The sequence below is a fragment of the Tenebrio molitor genome, chromosome 5 (genome assembly GCF_963966145.1).
Source record: "Tenebrio molitor chromosome 5, icTenMoli1.1, whole genome shotgun sequence".
In the NCBI taxonomy this organism is placed as follows: domain Eukaryota; kingdom Metazoa; phylum Arthropoda; class Insecta; order Coleoptera; family Tenebrionidae; genus Tenebrio; species Tenebrio molitor.
The window spans coordinates 11,831,272-11,852,910 of record NC_091050.1 but is presented as its reverse complement, the minus strand read 5'-3'; the positions used below and the strand labels follow the sequence as shown (position 1 = coordinate 11,852,910).

General features: G+C 36.0%; 1 protein-coding gene across 2 annotated transcripts in view; it reads right to left on the bottom strand.

Moving 5' to 3' along the window:
* Positions 1-893: 893 nt before the first annotated feature.
* LOC138130206 (sodium/potassium/calcium exchanger 5-like) overlaps positions 894-21,639 on the bottom strand; it is a 24,335-nt gene continuing 3,589 nt past the window's right edge. Inside the window, exons 1-8 of one of the 2 annotated variants that reach the window (XM_069046620.1) lie at positions 15,717-15,855; positions 12,330-12,535; positions 10,792-11,075; positions 2,424-2,594; positions 1,999-2,371; positions 1,553-1,756; positions 1,393-1,494; positions 894-1,341 (exon numbers count right to left, since the gene is read on the bottom strand). In XM_069046620.1, coding sequence (XP_068902721.1) covers positions 1,016-1,341; positions 1,393-1,494; positions 1,553-1,756; positions 1,999-2,371; positions 2,424-2,594; positions 10,792-11,075; positions 12,330-12,408 — 1,539 coding nt within the window. In that variant the 5' untranslated portion in view covers positions 12,409-12,535; positions 15,717-15,855 and the 3' untranslated portion in view covers positions 894-1,015. Of the gene's footprint in view, positions 1,342-1,392; positions 1,495-1,552; positions 1,757-1,998; positions 2,372-2,423; positions 2,595-10,791; positions 11,076-12,329; positions 12,536-15,716; positions 15,856-21,639 lie in introns of those variants that run through there. The other variant, XM_069046621.1, reaches the window with a different exon arrangement.

The window sequence follows — 21,639 nt, the reverse complement described above, 5'->3', positions numbered from 1 at the left end:
AAATATTTAACGAGGATCGCTAAAGCCATTCAGACTGAAGATTATAGACTACTGTGACAACTTTTGACGAATTATGCGAAGCATAAATCTCAACCGAAATTCGTGTACATTTCCAGATTAACAAATTAGACAGAGCTAAAACCGTCTCTGGGACAAGTTTTGGATCGTGATTTGCCAGGACTGGCGACAACAAAGCTCCACAGTTAATTTTCAACCGGGACTGTTGACCTCTCACCTTCACTGTTTGTTTACCAACTAATAACGAGTGGCTGTCGTATCCTGAACCAATTTAGAATTTTCGATGTAATATTTTCCCCCATTCTGCGGCTCACTCTAACAGTTTGCTAATGACAGGTTAATTAGATTAACCTCGATCTAGGGGAGGTACAAACTCCTTTTGAAAACTTTAAATTTTTCAAAAGGAAAATAAACGATCAGAACGGTGAACTCCAGATGTAAGTTTTATTATTGTTTGATTTGAAATGTCGCAACTCCCATTCCATTGTTCCGAAGAATTAGCTTCGATGAATTTGATCGGAGTCGCTTCCTTTAAACCTCCCAGAAATATCCGCAAACGCGTAAACACCTCTTGTCGGCTGACAAATGTGCAATTTCGCGAACAAATCAACTTTGTTTATGACAGCTTTATGAAAAGTCTGGCCGTCGTATTTATTTTCCTTATTTTACGAACACGGCAGAAAGACGTCGAGATTATTCCCGAGGTCTTCATTGATCAGTGGGGCGGCCTTGTGCACCCGCACGTGTCAAATCGGGGCTTCACTGATTTTTACCTTTCACCCCCGAGCGAATCCGATCCGAGCGATTTATCACCTCGCACTTAATTATCCAACTTCAAAGTGGCAGGCCAAGCCGGCTGGAATGACACCTCGGCGCAACGTATAAAAATTTATTGCACGATCAACAAGTCGCCACGCCCCCGCTCGACTGACAGATGCTGCACGGGTCGAGCGAACGAGGTATAGGCGGAAAACTATGTACAAGGCACTCGGCGTCTTCACGCCGCGGCGCAGCTCTGCGACTCGAAGAACACCATCTCGGCCAGGATCGCCAGGACGATGCAGATCGAGTAGACGCTGATCAGGATGACGCCGACCCGTCTGCACAAGCGGAACTTGTTGAAGTAGAGCGTGAGGTAGAGGGTGAGGGCGACCGGGACCAGGGCCGAGATGGTGTACTCGATGGAGCCGGAGGTGATGACGACGTAGGCGGCGTTGTTGGTCCCCATCACGATGGTCTTGAGGAACCAGGGCATCCCGAGGGACAGCAGGATGTTCATGGTGTTGGCGCCCAACGAGTTGGACACCCCCATCGAGCCCTCGCCTGCAATTCGACAAACAGAGTAATACTAGCGGGTCCAGGTGCTAGGCTCACCTCTTCGCGACATGATGGTGATGGAGATTGCTTCGGGGAGACAGCCCCCGGCTGCCAGAAATGTTAAACCTAACACAGCATCCGGTATTTTAAACATATTGCCTGTAATAAATAATGTGGAGGATGTAATAAATTTATTAATAGAGCGTTGAGAAAATACCTATGATAGCGATCATCCAGGATACTACGTACGAGTTTGAGCCGATCCAGAAGATGCACAGGATGAAGGTGATGGGGAACAGTTTGGGGTAGCGCTGGGGGTCGGGGACCGTGCAGAAGAGGATCAGCTTTATGGGGAAGGTGTAGAAGTAGAACGCTTTCTTCCAGAAGGACCCCTTGGGGAACCGGAACAACGACTCGTTCTCTGCCAACAAAAACAATCTCTCAAAAACTGGAAAATATTTACGCAAGCAAACACACCAACAGTTCTTTTTTTTACTACGTTGGTAATACAATTCTATTAACCTGTCAATGCCAAATGTCAAATAATTTTTCTTTTATATTTGTACCTTCGTCTTGAGTAGCTCCTGGTTGAAGATTTGGACAGAATCCTTAATTAAAATTTGTACCTGTCAAATGTCAAATATTTTTCGTTTTAATTTTTACCTTCGCCTTGGTTGACCTCCTCGTTGAAGCTCTTCGTCTCCGTGTACTTGGTGATCGGCTCCTCGGCGTACGACCCGTACGAAGAGATGACCGCCACGCTGGTCCGCCTCGGCGTCGCCGCCGCCGTCCCGTTGGCGGACGTCCCCTTCTCGCAATCCTTCACCTTGTTGTCCCTCTTGAGGAGCTTGAGCGCTAACCTCGAGATCCGACCGTTTTGGAACATCACAGTGAAGTAGACGAAGTAGACGATGAAGAGGATGAGGCTCTCGTACCAGAAGATCACTCCGTCCCAAGTGATGCCGACCAGGAGGAGAATCGAGCAGATGTAGATGATGACGTCTCTGGTGACGGGCCACCAGTGCAGTTGCACCGGCTGAAAAATCGCCGTTAGTGGTTTTGTTTGGGTGGCGGCGCGTGTGGTGTACCTTGGAGGCGGCGAGGCCGCCCAGGGAGGCTACGCCTAGCGTGTTGAAGAGGGAGGAACCGACGACCGTGCCGATGCCGATGTCAGACTCAGTTACGAACGTTCCTATTATGTTGACGAATAATTCAGGTGCTGATGTTGCCACCGACATGAAGGTGGCGGCGGCGACGTCCTGCAAGCGTGAATTGGTTGAGTTAATGGCGATTTGAGTAATTTATGTGGCTCAGGGGTGGGTGCGATAACGGTGGTCTGTGGGGGTGGGAAATTGCATCAGTTGCAGTCCACTAAACAAGGGTTCGAGTGGTTGTAACTCAATCAGAATTGATCAGATCTGATACTACGATTATTTATTATGTTTGTAAACTTGGTTTCTTTGTTTTATTGCTAAAAATTACGAAAGCAATAAAAAATATAAGCACCGATAAACTATTGTTGTTAAAAAGACACGGCATCAAGGACGGATTTATTTATCATTTATCACAACTAATTCATTTGAAATTACCACTCAAAATAACCCAACTTGCTTTATACAGTGTGGAATAAAATGATTTACATCTAGTTACCTTTGGAATTTTTGCACATGTAAATTTTGCTGTACGAATTGACAATTGTTACAATTTACTAAATTGAATTAACAAACGTTGGTGGCCACTTTCAACACTAGCTGTGACTTGCTTTTGTTAGCTCCTTTTTAATTTCAATCTCTACTTTACATTCATATCATCCCTTCGCAATAAATCACATTTGGAATTTTGGAATATTTTGAGGTTAGGCTTTCTTTTTTTTGTAGAGCGGCATTTCGTATTTTTACAAGGGTAATGCAAAGGTAACTAGATGTAAATCATTTTATTCCACACTGTACAAATGTGAATGGGTTACAAAAGAATCAAAGGAATCACTTTGTTTGGGAAACGCTGAAAAATTTCAAATTTGGCGGGCAGTTTTGACGTACGACCAACCTAAAATGTCAAGTCTTTCTGTCATTCGAGGTATCGAGGTTACGTTTGGTTTTTGTCGTTTTTAAGTTTCATCATGAATTGTTGATAAAAATTTGTAAAGTGATGATAAAATAGTGCCTGCAACTTATTCAGAAAACAACAAAGGCTTAAACGACAAAGTAAAAAGACTGTAATTGTGAGTAAAAGTATAAAATCAAAGAAGTGGCTCAAAATGCTTGCCATCGTTTGCAATGCAAAAGCTTCAGCACCACGTGTCCAAGAAAGCCGAACACGATTCAGAATGCCTCTGATTTGACGAATTTCTTGAGCGGCGTTTTGAATTCGCCAACTGAGTACTTGTTCGTGGCTGGTTTTCAAGTTCGTGAAGAATTTCTTCTTCTGCGTTCTTCTCGTTGTCGGCCAAGATCGGGCTTATTGTTTTCGAAACGCCCGAAATCGCGAAGATGCTGCACAACGTTTACAATGGTTCGCACATTGGGAAGAATACTTTGAGGAAACCTTTCACCGTAGATTTGCCGTGCTAGCTCTGAATGTCCACGGGCTTCGTCATGGATCAAAACTACATCGGTTTTCCCCCGGTTGGTGAAAGCCATTTGTGATTTAAATTGAGGTTGAGGTTCTTGTCAAAGTGACTTAATTTTGAATTAAAAGACAACAAAAAAGTCTACTATGGCTCCCAAACTTTTTTGGAAAAACTTTTAGCCCTTTTTTCTCGAAAAATATTAACATCTTTATAAGGCATTATTGGCTCAATCGTTACCTATTGTGGAGTTCTACCACTGGTTAAAATATCTGCACGACTTTCAAAGTCACCCTGTATATAAAGATAGTATGTACTTGTTTTAGGTCATTAATAAATTTTTATTTGTAAACAAAAGGATGTGTATATCGCACATAATATCTAATCGTGCCAAGATAAAGTTATTAAAGTAATATAAAAAATGTAAAGTCAGTTATGTTTTTTTTTTTCGTAGAAAAGTTCATCGCTTTATGTTTATTAATATTTAAATTTGATTGATTATTTTCACACCGATTATTAACTTTATTTAGATATTTCTGGAGGTTTATATTTATTACAAATAATTATTCTCGTGATGACGTGCGTAAGTTCATTTATAAAATAAAGTTGATGCTAAATAAAGCTTTACGACACCCCCGAGAGTCCACTACTGTCAATGAAGAACGATTTAATTTCTCGACGTTTTGGATTGAACCGATCGAAGTCTGCGGTGTACATGATCAAGATCATAATATGTAATCACATAATATACAGGGTGTTACAGAAATGCACCGAAAAATTTTAACCACGAGCTACTGGCTTCTTGTAGAACTCGGAAAAAATATTGAAAAAATTCGATGTCAAAAAATAAAATGACATTTAATTTTTGAGGTACATTTTTTTTTAATTGCTTTTAGTCTTCTACGTTGTCCCACAACCTTGTAGGTAAAATTTCGGCACATTTTAAAAATACACCCTTGTATATCATATTAAATCTTATTTTATTTTTTGATATAGAATTTTTTCAATATTTTTTCCGAGTTCTACATGAAGCCAGTAGCTCGTGGTTAAAATTTTTCCGTGCATTTCTGTAACACCCTGTACACGTTGTATTAAATACAACTGGTCCAAGTCTTAATCCCTGAAGCGCCACTGTTGGTTAAGTAGTGGTAAACGCAAGCTTAAGAACAAAATTAGTAGATGAACCATTAAGATAAACTTTTTAGACATATTTCTCAAACAATTCGAGTTTTTCTTCTGCAGCATGTTGCATTCTAGGCAGATTGAAGTCGTCTGATTGTGACATATTTATCAAGAAAATTCTAGTCTGAAATCCAGCCGATGAAGATAAAAAGTTTAAGAATACATACTTCACCGAAACAATTACAAAGGTGATAAAAATGAAAGTACAGTGATTGGATTTTATATTCAATCAAGATTGTTGTAGTTATACAGGGACCATTAATTTCATCATAGTTTTTATATTTTATATTGTCAAGACGTTTCTGTTGCAATTTGGTCTTGTTGGCCGTCAGATTAGTGGAATCTTGTAGTGAAAAGTTTTAGTGAAAAAATGTTTTACTGGATACATTTTTAAAAATAATTTGCAATTTTTTAAAATTCCTCAAATGTAGAAATGTACACTTCTGTGCAATAAAATTAAGCACATATACACATATAAAATATTTTATAGTTTAAACGGGAGTTGACGAAATTCGTAACAATATTTATGTAAATCAGTCAGTTTGTTAGGAATGTCAAAATGCTGCGTCATTTAGATAACAATTCGAAAAAAAATACAATAGTCTCGTATTATACAACTAAAATCTTGTAAAAAATAGTCATAAGACTTGTGCTTAATTTTATTGCACAGAAGTGTACATAGAATAAAAATACTGCAAGAGGCAAAAGAACGACATTTTGAAAAGTTGTAACCTCCAGTTAAAGGCATTGTTTTACCATTTGATTATTCCAGCTGTATCGATCCAGCTATCCAGTACAAAATTCCCCTCAATAACAGATTACATGATATCTTCCGTCAATCTGGAGATAAAACAATACATAATTTGCTATTTTAAAATACCATAGATAATATATCAGTACATTCATCTCAGGAGTGCAGTTGTTCTACTTTTATGTCCCTCCTCCAAAAAATACTAAACTTAGCATTTTTGAGGCGCACAAAATCCATTCGTTTAATTTCGCAACGATCAACGCCAAATCGTCACTCAACACCCTCTATTTTAGATCCCTTGAAAAATGTCTCTTGCCAAAACTTCACTCTACTAAATGAAATTGTGCAAGCACAAAAACCCGTCTGCACTTGTCATTGTTCATCTTGCACCACCCACACATCTAGTCTCCCTCATTTAATTCCTCCCTCAAAAAACTCCGTCTGATACGCCCCCACGGGGTACCCCATTCACCTGATTGTCTTTTTCGGAAGTCCAAATAATGTCAATGTCGAGACCCACTTGACACGCAGCGTGTATCAGTCACGTCTTTATCAATTCAAGACCTTGCGGGAAAACACGACTAGACAAAGCTTTCCACGACGATCCGAAATATTTTCGGCGAAAATCAGCAGGAATGTGGAGCCGAGGAGTTTGTAGGGTTATTGTGATACAAACCTCATAAAGGTGAATTGATGGTTGCCTAAAAGCGAGGGGTTTTAAGATAATGTACATATTGTAACTGAAACAAGTCGCAAAGAGAATTGTCAGGTTCCTTTTAGAATTTTTTTGATGTTGTGTAAGCTATGGTAAGTAATTATTGTACAGTTGAAGGTTTTAATAAACTCCAAGACTCCTGAAATTATTAACTGTGAAAATTAATCACGACGCGCTTTGAGAACTGAGCAAACAAGAAGTCTTAAGAAAATTGGTGGAAACGGACTGGCTGTTAATAAGGGTGAGGGAGCAATATGTAACTGTCGCGTTCTTGAGGGTAGTGACGCCGTAATAAATAATGAAAGCCTCGGGGTTCAGTCTGCATCTCCAGACCACAAGCGGTGTGCTTTGGTGCATTTCGTCTCTTTGATGGTGTCCTCGAGCATTACGGAAACTGCCTGAAGAGACCTCTTCAATCAACATAACATTATGCAAACAGGTGGGTATTACGTCGTTTACTCCAGAGTTCAACGAAACGCAACTCGATTAAGAAAGATTTTATCCTGTTCCTTATCAGTTCCACATCTGATATCTGCCTATCGCTGTGGCAACTTTCTGATGCTAAATCCTTAATCCACCAATCTTTTTCAATTGATCTCGATTTTAATAAATAGTGGAATGTCATAACATTAGCCAGTTTCTGGTATCTTGATGATAAGGTGTATCTTATCTAAACCGCTGTTTATTATTTATGGCGGGACGATGTAGCGCTACTGGCAACAGCACAATGTTTGTCGATCGAATCCTTCCCGGATCAAGGGTTTAATTTATTTTAAAAACCTGGATCGTCTCGCGACTACTCGCAATGATCGTCGATAAAAACGTTGATGATTTTAGTAGAGCGTCGGGTGAGATTAGCGGCAAATTTGTTTCCATCGATTTCATCAATTAAAAAGCGTTTAAGCTCTCTGGGAAAAAGTGTCTGAAATTTTGATGAGACAATGGAGTCTCGCGATCAATTCGCTGAAGTCGGAATGAGGACGTGTCAACGTGGACAAATTGATTGTGAAGGATTTGGTGTGTCAGCGGTTTCCGCAAATGTGTACGGTAATTTTCGTGTGAAAGGACAACGGCTCAGGATAAATCGCCAGGTGGGGTGCACTCGTTCCACGCTAATTTCGGCGTTGATTAATTGTCCTACAATGACGAATGGGCTCTGGTGATTGTTCGCAACGAAAGCGTTCCCGATTGGGACGATGACCAAATGCGCCAGATCGATGCGTTAAAAGTTCAAGGGATGAATTAGAAAAAGACAAATGGAAAATTGACCGGCGAAAAATAAGGAAACTGGAAATGAGGAAAAACGTTCAATTGTAATTTCCGCAAATAATTTTGAAAGGAAACAACGATTTAATTAACATGTCGATTGCATCAACGGATTCTATCTGTTGAATTAAATAAAACTTGTGAACAAGTAGAGGGTGTTCAAACATATTTGCGAATTAACGTACGGCGTAGCTACGTTAGCTGTCAAATATAGATGTCAAATGTCATTCATTCAGCGAAAAATAGGCGCGTGAATCATTTCTTTTGCACATTTTAGAACTGACCAATGAAAATTCATAGATTTCTTAAATGAAGTTGTACATCAAAAGACGACCACAATTTTTTGAACACTCGTTACTTGGTATTTCGTGCTTTGACTTAATTTATTTGCAATAACTGTCATCTACAAATTTTTTAAATAGGTACTGCATGATTAAAATTTTTGTCAATGTTTCGCAAAGCTTCATTCTATTTTTGACACTGAAGCACATACTTTTTTTTGCAAAATTAGATTTCTTTGCTGGGAAATTAATTCCTTCTTTCTGGACCAGTCCTAAGTGTGGTTCTTTTATAATATACAATCATAGTGACAGTCAACGCTGAAAATTCCAAAATTCCTTATTCTTTTCAAATAGTTTTACAATTTTGTGGCAATTAAGTAAACACAAGATAAATAAAAGTGATAGTTTTCTCATATCGCTTCAAGATTTGATTAGTAGGAAAAAGATTTATCTTTGAATAGATAAGACCCGAAACTTTGTTCTATGTGAATTTTTTTTTTTTTCGAGAATGAAGGCGGAACAAAATCGTAAATGGTAGCCACTACAGCTTCCGGATTTGACACGCATGGAAGAAGTTTGGGACGTTCTTTGGAGACAAGTGCGTAAACAAATCATTGCTAAGGTGACCAGTTCGTGAACTATGTACGAGTATGTACTTTGCAAAAATCTAAGAAACATTATAAAATATCGCAAATATACAAATTGTGCAAAGCCATTATCGCAGCTAAACAGCGACACCTTAGTGAAAACATTTTAAAACATTATTTGTTGAAATGAAAAACTACGTTTTTATAAAATATGAAAAAGGGACAATGGAAAACAACATTTCTGAAAACGTTCTTAATAAACTGTCACAGTTTTACAAATTGAGTCACAATCACAAAATACAATAAATATTATTTTGTAAAATAATTTATGCTTTGCGATACGATAATGACATTAGTCATTTATTAGTCCTTGAAGCTTTAAAAGAAGTGAGTCATTTACTTTGAAAAGATAATACTCGGTAGTTCATTTAAATTTTTGTTTGTTGCATTCTTTAGACAATTTATGCCTAGAAAATACACTGACCTTCATAATAATCAAATTTTCGAAATGTTTTGAAATGTTCATACCTATGCACATAAATGTGCATAAAAATGTGCATTTGACGTACTAAATTATTTAATAATTCATATTTTCTGCAATATTTTCTACTTTATTATCTGCAAGCTACTCAATAATGGAAATGTCTGGGGGAGTGCGGTAGCACGCACGGTTAGTTTTTTCTTTTTACAATTACTTTAAAATTAAAGTGTTCATGTTTTACTTTAATATAGTGTAAAAAAACAAATTTACTTGTATCTATTATTTCTCTAATAAATGTTTCTTTAAATTTTTATTAAATAATAAATGGTTAATAATGATGATAGGCAAAATACAATCTACTGGGTTGGCAGCTCTGTGTGTCAAAAAGTTTGACAATTGTTATTTCATAAAAATCTCCAAAAGTTCAAAATAAAACATTAGGTCAGCTGAAAAATCTAATACAAATGTCGGTATTTTACAACGATCCAACTAATCAACCTAGTTGTTGCGCTGTAAAATACACCTACCGTACTCTAATGTAAATAACTATTCTGTAGTAAAACTAAAAACAATGCCACAGTTTTTTTTAGTTAAACAACTTATTATTTCAAGTGACGAACAATTTCTTGGGTAAAAACACGAGAAATGTTTATTGTTAACAACAATCTGGACTAACTCTGTAACAATTAAAAATATTTATATTTTGATGCCTTCAATTTTCACTGATGCAAACATGTTTACATTTTTCTTGCTTCATCTTTTGAGTCCTTCCAATTGTCCATTTAGTAGTCAGAACAATAAAAATGTCACACTTTATTTAACATCCGATTTGTTGAATTTACTAAACCTTTTATCTCTTCTTGTATAAACAAGATTTAATTTTATTTTCCTTTTTGTTATTCTGATCTGCGAGATTACACTTCAGTGTCACTTTTGACAACACACGTTGCCGCTTCACAAACAATTTCCCAATTTTCGCCACAACAAAAAACAAAAATATATTTTTTTTTTTGTTCGACACTGTCAGAATTTAAGAATTCTCTCCTGTGTGAACGGATTTTGATAAATGTCACAATTTATCAAAATGAAACGTTAAGCTTATTCTCGTCGAACAAAAAAACGTTGTATTCAAGTCGTTCTTGTGTAAATTGGGCATTTTTGGCACTCGTGCCAAAAAAAACCCAATTTACACAAGAACTCGTTAAATAAACTACTATTAATGTACGCAGATGCACAAAGGAAAATTATAAGACTGTTGGCAATATCCTCTGCTATAATCAACACTCCTTTACCTGTTATTATTAGATCAACAGAAGCTTGCATTATGGTAATGATTTATTTACTTTGAATCAATATACGCATTACCATTACCCTCTATAATTTACTTGAATATTTATCAACACTCTTCTAATAGTGCAGAATCAGTTGTCAACAAATAAAAATTCCTCAAATACTATCGGACCTTCAAATCGTCCTTATCTGATAGTGCTTTAATCTCAAATATATTTAAAATTATTTCAGCCGAACGCTTCGTGATACTTTTAATATAAACAAATTGATGTGTCGAGACGTGTTCGCTTTCGCCGGAAACGACCCCAACCCCACGAGTTGTAAGTTAGCGACTCACGTGAGATAAGTTGAGGGCCTCGCATATCTTCTCGACGCAGGGGAGGAAATAGTTGTCGCAGATGATGGCGAGAAGGGTGAAGCAGTAGATGCCGACGAAGAAAACGAGTATGATGGCGCCCCTCTCGATCTGGCGCTCGGTGAAGAAGGGCGGGAAGTCCTCCGACGAACTGGCACATTCTTGTGTGCCGTTGTCTCTGGGCCTTGCCAAAATTATGTATCTCTTGTGCCTCTGGTTGAGATTGTGCTCCTGGGGGCCGCCCGGATTCTTCGCTCCGGTCTTATCTGCAAGAAATATTGGCCATCAATTACCTGAGACGCGGTCGTAAATGTGTCGGATGACTCTCACAATTGCCTGATAACGGCTGACTTCCCGTTGATGGCGAGATAAGGCGCGGTTTGGCGAATTGATAATTTGGAAGAATTTGTAAACACCTCGGAGGAAATTGGTTTGTTGCTCTGGGAGTCGCGAGTGACTGGCACCTTGTCCAAGAACTTGTGATATTGTGGAAGGAATCGATAAAGTAATGACAGAGCTATCCCTCTTGCTCTCATCTATTATTTATTATTTGAGCGGATATTGTTTCTGTAGTATTTCTCATAATGTTTTGCAGGTCGGCTTGAGGCTCCCTATTTATAAATTTTCCGCCGTAGTTTTCCATTTCCACTATCGGCACATTTATTATGCATGCACACTAATATCTACAGTTTGGTCTACTTAGAACATCATTTTTAAAATTGTTGTCATTGATGCATCAACATGCACCAGCCGTATGATTTTAAAAAATCCATGCAAAAACGAAACGAAAATTCGAAATCTTCATGGTGCTCAACTCTGATTGGTCAAGTTTAGGAGGTCTCTTCTCGACTATCGCTTGAGATAGGACTTTTTTTCCTTAAAATTCAGATTATCACATTTACCCAAATACTCCCCCTTATCTCTGGAGAGGCAGTTCTGGGACACCCTGTATATATTCAGTTTTGTTTCAGTTCACTTTTGTATTTTTTTTTTAATTCGTTTTAACGAGTAACAAACAAATAATGCTAACAGCAATGGTAAACAGATACTCCCCTTCAATTCTTCCATAATATTTATATTTTTAACTCAATTGAAAATTAATTTCCATCGTACAATTTTCTGTCAAAATTGCAATTTTTTTAGTTAATAATTTATATTTTTTCTCGAAAATGTAATCGCTCTATGAATACGACCCCGTCTCCGCTCTATAATTCTAGGCTACAACCTTGCGTTTTGCAGGATCAAAGTGGATTACTGCTGAGATCCCTCTAATTACCCAGGAAAAATTCCGTTTTCTTTATTTGCAAAATTGAATAAAATAACACGCCGAGATAATGATAAACAAACATCCTTTTAGACGTTGTTAAATCCTGCAAGCTTTTACAATTTTATTGTTTTCAGTTTTTTCTAATAAACCCTGGTTTTATAAAGATAAAACCTCGCCAAACATCCGTGTTTTCGAGCAAAGCCGTAAAAATGATCCCATTGAAAATATTTTTATAGAATCCGCAGATACTTACTGTGCGTGGAAAGTGCGTCCGTTCCCGACGACAATGCGTAAATTGTCAAAACAAAACAAACTATTATTAACGTCTTCATTTCACTACAACTGTCACTAAACTATCACGATCAAGAGTTAGCGTCAACTTCCACTGTTACGGAAGATGATTTTCTTCAGGGGGTGTTTGGGGTTGCTCGTGTGCCAAATCATGTTTCCGAGGGTAACCTGGAAAAAGAGAAGTTTTATTTCAGACGCTTGAATTTTTCAAAAGAACACACTTTTGTCCGGCCACGTAAAAAATCATAGTGTTGGCAAAAGTACAATAAAAAATAAATAACAACCCAGAATGTGTTACATAAAATGTAGACCGCATAGTTTTGTTTTATCTACTCATTGTTAGAATAAAATATGCAGACGTTAATGTTGCGTTAAGTATAATTTATTTTTAAAAAATGTAAAGAGTCGGGATTGTTGTTATGAGGAACGTCAAAAATTCTGTTAACGATAATTTTTCACTGCAATACCGATTTGTTTTCGCGAAAATTATGAGTGTGATTAAAAGAAATTGATGGGGTGGAATTAATATTGAAACAATTCAATTTGGATTTTAAAATTTTGACAAATATGACAGTAACGCGGATGTGTCAAATTTCTAAATCTTGGAAAATGTAATTAAGAGTTAAAAACTTGGTTAGGTAATTTAATCTACGACAAAGACGAGCTGCAATTTTTTTGGAAATTTTGTGGATTTCAATCAAAGCAAATTGTGTGTTTTGTTTGACAAGAAAATAAAAATGAATTTCAATAAAAGTCAGAAAACAAATTATTTCTGAATTGCTGTCATTTTTGCTTATTTGGGTCTCCAAAATGTCAAAAATGATTTGGAAAACAAAACTTTAATACTTCGAGATTTGTACTAGAAAGATACAAAAAGAAGTAGTAAACTGTTAGAAACAAAATCAAATAAAGACGATGAGGAAAAAGAGAGAATTTTCAAAAATAACTGCATTGGAAAAATCAGTAGTATTTGGACACCATATTTTTTTTAAGAAGTTTTAAAATAAAAATATAAGTTTATAGTAAAGACAAATTTCTTAAACTCTTTAAAAATATCAAAAACATTTCATACCTATATCTATAAAAGAAAGTGGAAAATCATTTTAGTTTTCAAATTAAGAATTTTAGACTGGAAAAACAAATTCTAATTACCTATCACTAAAAAAACACAAACAAAAATAGCTTTGTGCATTCTAATTTTACTGCAATGCTAATATATTTTCATTGTTTTTGACAAATCATGTTTGTCGGATTTAAAAAACAAATGAAATGCAAGTAGAAAAAAAATCCCATTGCATTTTAATATGACTCATGCTCATTTCATTTTCAAAAAATGTCGAATCTTAGTTCATATTTTCTTAAATATTTGACACTTGATCCAGCATTCTTTACACTTTTTTTCAAAATCTAACAAAACTTAGGGTCAAGAAAAACTTTAAGATAAGTTTCTGAAACAATTTTGCAGCAACAAGCTTGAAATATTTTGTAAATTTGTTTGCAAAACTGTAGAATGTTAAAACAAATTTTCATTATTACATCATATATAGGGTGTTCATTTAAATTTATCCTCAAAGTCGGCGTTGAAGAGTCGATTGTGAACGCACCACTCGTCAGTCTGCAGAGTAAAAACACAAACAACACAAAAAGTAAGGTTAGATTTAAACAGGTAATGCGCGATCTGTAATTCGTGGTGTGCTCACAATCGATTCTCCAACGCCTACTATGAACATAAATTTAAATGAACAGCCGCACAGAGGAGTATTAGCCGCTGAAAGTTGATCAAAAGTCGAAAATTTAAAATTTAATTTCATTAAGTTGGACCATATAGTGGGGTAGTAGATAAAGTATGTTGTCATTTGCCAGTTTCAAAAAAAAAAATGCACGATGGCGGACGCCCAGACGAACCTTATTGTTTCTCAGGGCTGCGTTCTGACCTGCTACGTTATTGGTTATACAAAGTTTCACTGTCAATTTTTTCTGTATTTATAAAGTTTTCTGTGATGGACTCGAGTCAGTAAGCATTTTGATAATTTTTTTAATACCATTAACACAAAGGAACTGCAACTGGAAGTTATAAATAACGTATGTTGTAAAAGTGGTGTGTTTTAAACTAATTTCCAAGGTCTTCCAAGGCCCACTTCTAATTTTTACGTGTACTAACCTCTATACAGAAGTGACTTAAAAAGAAAAAAATCACCAAAACACACCAATTATTTTTAAATATACAGGTCGCTAGAGGTATGGATACAGCTAAATATTTTCAGAACGGTTTAGCAGAGCTCCTTTAAATTTGGCACACAGTTAGAAGTGTTTAAAATCTATCATCTAAGATTTTTTCAATTTTTCAACATCATTTATTTTGAAGATACCAGGCTAACTTGATTTTTTTTAAATGGCATGGGGGGTCAAATTTAATCTTTTTAAAAAGAGTATTTTTTTGTGGTTACATTGCCCAACTATATGAAATTAATTTTAAATTTTCGACTTTTGATCAACTTTCACCGTCCAATACCCCTCTGTGAGCCGATACTATTATTCTATCTATCAAATTATTTCCGATTTACATTTAGGTACTTCGTGTTTTTTAAAGCCGGCAAGGATAATTTTATTTTAAGTCTGATTCAGATCTTGCGTAGAATACTTCTTCCGGACAAAGCTCGTGCAGGAACGCGCCAGAACTGTCAACACAAACAACATCTTTCCATTCTGACATGTGTTGACTCGCCTACCTCGAAAACAAAATTAGCGCTAATTACCACAGTCAATAATAATTATTACTTCCCGATTTTGTGGTTGTGAGCCACGAGCGCAAGAAATGATTTCGCAAGATCCGTTGAGGTCGTTTTCCGACCTACTCCACCTAGACGCGACCTCGCCGTCGATTTTTCCCCTGCGGAAAAACAGCGACTTCTTGAACCAATTACGGCCAGACAATACTTATTAACGTAAAAACAATCCAGCAATAGAGGTCAGTGCCGTTCGTTAATCGTGTTGACAGAGCCTGAGGACATTGTTATCTCGCTAACGACACTCATAATTTTCGTTTGCCGATCGAGTTTTTCATTTTAACGACGTCAACATCGTGGGAATTTTCGGCGGGCGCGGAAAACTCCGCCACCTTCGCACGGTCTAATTGGTTTAGACAAGAACGCGTGCCGGAGGGGGTCTGCACGTGCCAATCGTCACGAATTCGCCACCACCTGATTTATTGCCGGGTCTTAATAAGCGATAACGGACAAAAGCGAAAGTTTGCAACTCCGGCGGAGCTTCGTCCGGTTCCAATAACGGCACGGCGGAAGTCAGGTGTTGGGGTAATAAACGGGGGCGCCGGGGGCGGCGTCTGACTGACCGTTGAACGGCGACGATGCACATCTTGGGACGCTCCACAGCACTGTCACACCTCGCACAATTACTTCTAACGTTTAAGATTATTGTTGCGATTTGATATTGTCGACTGATAATCTGTCTCCCACTCTGATCGTCTCAGATAAAGCGTGACAATTAAATTTAATCCGAGGTGTTAGTCGACGGAGTTTGGACACAGACGAAAAGTCCGGGCGGTCCGGGCGAGTCCGGTGCGGTGACGGAAAGGCGAGACATGTTGCAGGATCGAATGGAAGCTGCATTGTTATTTTTGGAACAAAGGAACAGCAAGGAACCGCTTATTTATTTACTTATCGAGTATTCTTGAGGAATGTAAAGTTTCGAAGCTCGAAACTTTGCGAGCTCCTTCCAAATGTGAACTTTTTTGCTAGTTGCATTTGTGACATGTTTTCAGAGTAGGATGCGGACAATTTATCCAGAGACGAATTTACATTTTTCTCCAGTGTGGGTGTGCATGTTTTTTTTTTTGTTTGAATCCCCCGTTAAAAATAGTTTGGAGGGTGCGATCAAGGGGGGCTGGCTGGGAAACTACTGATGAGACTTCGTCTCGGTCTTCAATCTCTGGGTCTAGCACAAAAAGACTCACTTCTACTCTTAATGATATAATTTACACTGTTTTCAGCGATTCACTGTCATCTGAAGATAATTGTATTTTGACAAACATTTTAAAAGCTTTCAAAATATGAGTTGCGAAAAATATTTCTTGAAAAACAGCACATTACACAATTGTTTATCTAAGAATTGTCAATACTTAATCCATTTTTCTGTTTAATCAATAACACTACTAATATTTGAAAATTTCATCATGGCTTTCCATGGGTTTTTCTTTTTTCAGAAACAAAATTTCACTGTTTGTTAGCCATTTTTCCACATCCTTTTTTTTTCGTGGAACTTACATTTCAAGCACTTCTATACATTTTTTACTACTAAGAAGGCCCCTCTAGAACACTTTGTGTGAAAAAAGATCAATATTCTCAACAAACAATTTCTTGTTGAATAAAACAATGGTGAAGTAAAAATATGTGGATCAAAAGCTGATGGTTTTGATGAAAGAATTAATACAGTGTATCAATATTACGGTTGTTTTTGGCATGGATGTTTTAAGTGTTATAATCAAGATTTTATTAATAATAAGAGTAAAGCAACTATGGAAGATCTTTAGGAACAAACAATAAAAAGAAGTGAGGAAATAAAAAAGGCTGGTTATAATTTAATAGAAATATGGGAATGCAATTGGACTAAATCTAAAGAATATAAAGAAGAAATGAAACGAATTGAAAAAGAATTTGAAAAATTTGAAGAACTAAGTCCTAGAAACGCATTCTTGGGAGGAAAAACTAATACAACAAAATTGAATGTGAAGTAAAAGAAAATGAAATATACAGGGTGTTTCTGAAATACGTGTGTAAATTTTAACCAGTGGAAGAACGCGCCAAATCATGGAACTTTTCTCTATAACATTTTTACGATACTAATTGATTTAAAATTTGGAATAAATTAACTCTCAAAGTGTATATGTACCCGCCTATGGGTAAGCGCAAAAATATTCAAACCTCCTACGTACAATTCAAAAGGTATCGATTAATAAAATGTGCTATTTTACCACCTAGAAAATTATATCATCCTGTATCACCACTAAAGAATAAAGTCGAAGATAAATCTGGTGCAGAAAAGTTAACATTTCCAGTATGTAGATTATGTGCCAAATTAAATAAGAATATCAAAGAATTATCAGAGGAGTATGGTGTACAAATGAAGTACAAAAATCTATAGAAAAAGGGTATAAAATAATAACTATTGATGAAGTTTGGCATTTTGAAAAAAATCGAATTATTTGTTTAAAGGATATGTAATAGTTATTTACGCATAGAGGGCCGGAAGTGTAAGATTACGCCCGCGGTCAAGATTTGAGGCCCGACGAAAGAGGGCCTTTATTTGGCTAAGGGCGTAATCTACTTCCGGCCTGAGGTGCGTTTTGGGCACGACTGCATTAACAAACACAACATAGAATAAATTTAGGTTTTTTAATGCCAAAAAAAAGTGCTACCTAAAATGTTAGTTTATATGTGTTTTATGCGTTTTCTTTACAGCGGGCCTTGCTTTACAATTTATAGCCCGTTTAATGTAAACTTTCGGCCTTGGTAACCAAGATATAAAGAGACAATTTTAATGCAGTTGTGCGTAAAAGCATTTATGAAGATAAAGTTAGAGACAAGTGAATGGAGAAATGATTTTGAATCAGAAGAAGAATATAGAAAAGCTGTAAAAGAAAATCTAGGTATAGAATTGGGTAAAATAGAAAATAATCCTGGAAAGAGATTATGGGGTAAATTTGGTCAGAGACAAAACATGAGGGAGGGAAACAGAATATGTTACAGATGTTAAGAGATTTTATGAAATTTTATTAGACGACAGACTTGATAATATACATATAAATGAATTTTTCTATCGTGCAAAAAGTGCCTCTTAATTGCACTAGTGCAAGAAAATCTTTCTTGCACGCATCAGTCTACGGTCGTGCAAAAAGTGAGTGTTTATTGCATTTTTCACACACGATGCACAGGACTGAATTATTGTTTATCGTTGTTTTTTTTCTCGTTTTTTTGTTCGATCTTAGAAAAAATGTTGTATGCAACACGTGCAAAAAGTGTTATTGCACTTGACGTGTTGTCCCACTCGCTTGCGGCTCTTGGGACAATTTTCACGTCGCGTGCAATAATCATTCACTTTTTGCACTTGTTGCATAAATAACTATAAATGATTGCTATGTAGAAAATTATTTCAATACCAGTATATTCATAGCTGCCTTTACAACTGCAACTGCAAGACTAAGATTGTACGAAATGTTAGACATATTATTGAAGGAATTTATAAACATGGAGATGTTTTTACTTTTGTAGTGGGATCATGAATAATTAATTTTTTATTGTATAAATGGATGCCCTAACAACACGGAATTATCTCCAGAAGAAGTGAAAAAACACATAATATTATTTTGTTTTTTTGTTCTTTCAAAGAAGTATATTTAAGTTAGATTAAGAAATTCATCATTTCATTTTCTTTGAGTCAGCACTTGTTATCTATTACAAACACTATTATAGTTTTTTATTCATTTTCCTTTGTTTCACAACCATGTTTAGACGCGTTAATCCTAAAACTACCAGAACTGTTCGTATTTGTACTGTTTGTATTTAAATTAATAATAAAGGAAAAATCAGTTATTGCAGACCGAAGTCCATAAATTCCTTAACATTTAAACTTTTAAAAAACAGGGCAAAATGCTTAAAAAACAAGGTGTTCTAGAGGGTCCTTCTTAGTAGTTTTTTTGTATTGATTTTTCTTCTTTTCAAGTTACGTTTTATTCTACACTTTATAAATTAGTAAAAGAAGAAATAACAGCGACTACATACACATAAATAAATGTCATTTATCAGGTATTTCTTAAACACGGCGACAGCAAACAAATTAAGTTCATCAAGTTAATTGTTTAAATGTTCACCTTCAAAAGCAATTTTTATTCCAATAAAAGTTTCTAAACCGTGAGAGTGTATTCCTACAGAATAAAAAATAAAATAGACGTTCAGTGCTACCCGATGGTTACGTTTTGTGCCGGCTTCCCCTGTGTTCTATTTTTGAAAAGATATTTAAGACAAAAACAATTCAAAGCGTTAATTATAAAAACAAAAATAAAACCATTTCCGTACCTTCTTGGCCCATTTTTGAAAAATAATCCAAAATTTGAAACTTATTGTGATCTCTCCAAGTACTCCTTAAACATGTGTAAAAATTAAAAAAACATGTTTTTGCCCTGTATAATGGCGTTCATGCCAAAAATCTAGTGCTTTACTCATTCACATAAGAAGCGTTTTCAAACCAAAATCCTTTTTCACCTTCGTTCCTGACAGCTATCGTAATAGCTATTTACTTAACGTATGCGGGAAGAGAAATTTCCCGCGTGAGCACTTGGTTTGCAACACGACCGCAGGGACAGGTGATTGACCTTCCAGATTCACCAAATAAATGTATTATTTATACCACCTCTGAATTCCTCTAATTCTAGCTCTGTTCATTCCTTGTTGATTAATAAGTCCTTCTTTATACCGTGCTATTAAAATTTCTGTCATTTCAGTCCTTTGAGTGAAACGGCTATTCCACGCTTTGACTTTTCCCAACTAAACTCCCCGGAACATAATTTTTGCTTTGAATAGGACTTTTCCCAACTTAAAATAACTCCCCGGAACATAATTTTTGCTTTGAATAGGACGTTGCAATGGGATGCATCTCAAAGACTCCTCTCTTATGAATAGTAAGGAAAACATCAGAAGCTTCTGGATGTACACTTTGATATTTCCTACTCCGCAATACCACAACACGCGAAACCTCCGAAACTTTTCTTTTTATCCGGAAACTCCCAAACAGCAAAAACTGAACAAACGGTGTTGACGTTGTAAACACGTCATGCTCCAGTTAATTTCATGTTGGTCAGTGTTTGATAATTTTTGTCACTCGAAAAATTGTAGCTCGTTAAAAGAATTTTTTAAACCGTTTGAGGGAGTGTTTGCGTGTCGGCGTCCCTTCAAACGACTCGATTTTCGCCATTTAACTCGATCAGCCATTTTGGGTCAGGAAAACTAGCGGGTTCCCCCGAGAGCTCCGTTCTTTGAGGTAAAACAGAGTAGAAAATTAGTGGCGCATTTATTAGAGGAGAGAACATTTCGAGTATTTCGACGTATTGATTACAACGTGCGTGTCAATACTTCTTACCAATTATCTCAGTCCTATTATTGTTCTACTAATTAGGCTAACTGGTTTAATTCACCTGTAAACAGTCGTCTGGAGGACTAAATATAACCAATGTTAATTTGGTTGTAATTTATTACGATTGGTAACTCCGCTTGCCATTATTGATACTTAGAAACCAATTATTATCGACCAGCTTAGTTTTATCAAAAGGGAGATTATTTTAATTGGACCGTTTCTACAGATAAGTATTAAATTAGATGAAGAATGGGAATTACGCAGCTGTTAGTTTTTATTCTTATACAAAGATTAATAATTAATTGTACTGAGAAAACTCTTATTATATAATTTTTCAATCGAGCGTTGTGGTTTATTGAAAGAAATCACCATTCGGAAAATCCTCTTTTTTGATAGTTTTGAAATAATTTCGAAATTACGCCTGAAGTCCTAGATTCCTGCACAAGAAATCTCTATTTCTGGTTTATTTTTAAATTAAGTGGAATTTGTTCTATTATTATTACGTTCATTAAAAATTTGTCATTGTGAATAATTCAGGTGAGAAAATCAATTCTTATAGTGTGATAAATGATTTACATTAAAAAAAAGTCCAAATCGGTGGTTTGAATATTTATGAGAAGTGACACTATATTAATAAAAGAATTGAAAATGGGGAATTATGAGAGGGCAGTTTTCGTTATAGACGTTGATAAACAAAGCGCGAAAAATGTCACAGCCATGTTTAAATTGTTATAACAAATTGTGCAAACAGAATCGAAATTACACAACATAAATGCTTCGGGACAACAATAAACACAAATAATATTTCACATTGATTCAGTGAAATATGGTTCTTCCCACTTGTTATAAAAACAATTACCGGATAAGTAATTCGACAAACACAAACAGTTTAAAATCGATGATTAATCGAGGAAATCTAATTGCTTCATAAATAATTTAAAATCAGAAGTTAAAACAACAAATGTGTGTATTGCGGTGTGAATTGTTGAATTGTAAAGGGAAGATTAAAAAATGGAGATGGAGTCGTTTTGACAGGTGTCAAGGTGACCTTAGAGCTACGACGGTAAAACGATGAACTAATGGAAATGCAGCTTTTCAAATTGGATAAAATTCAAACAAAATTATAATAC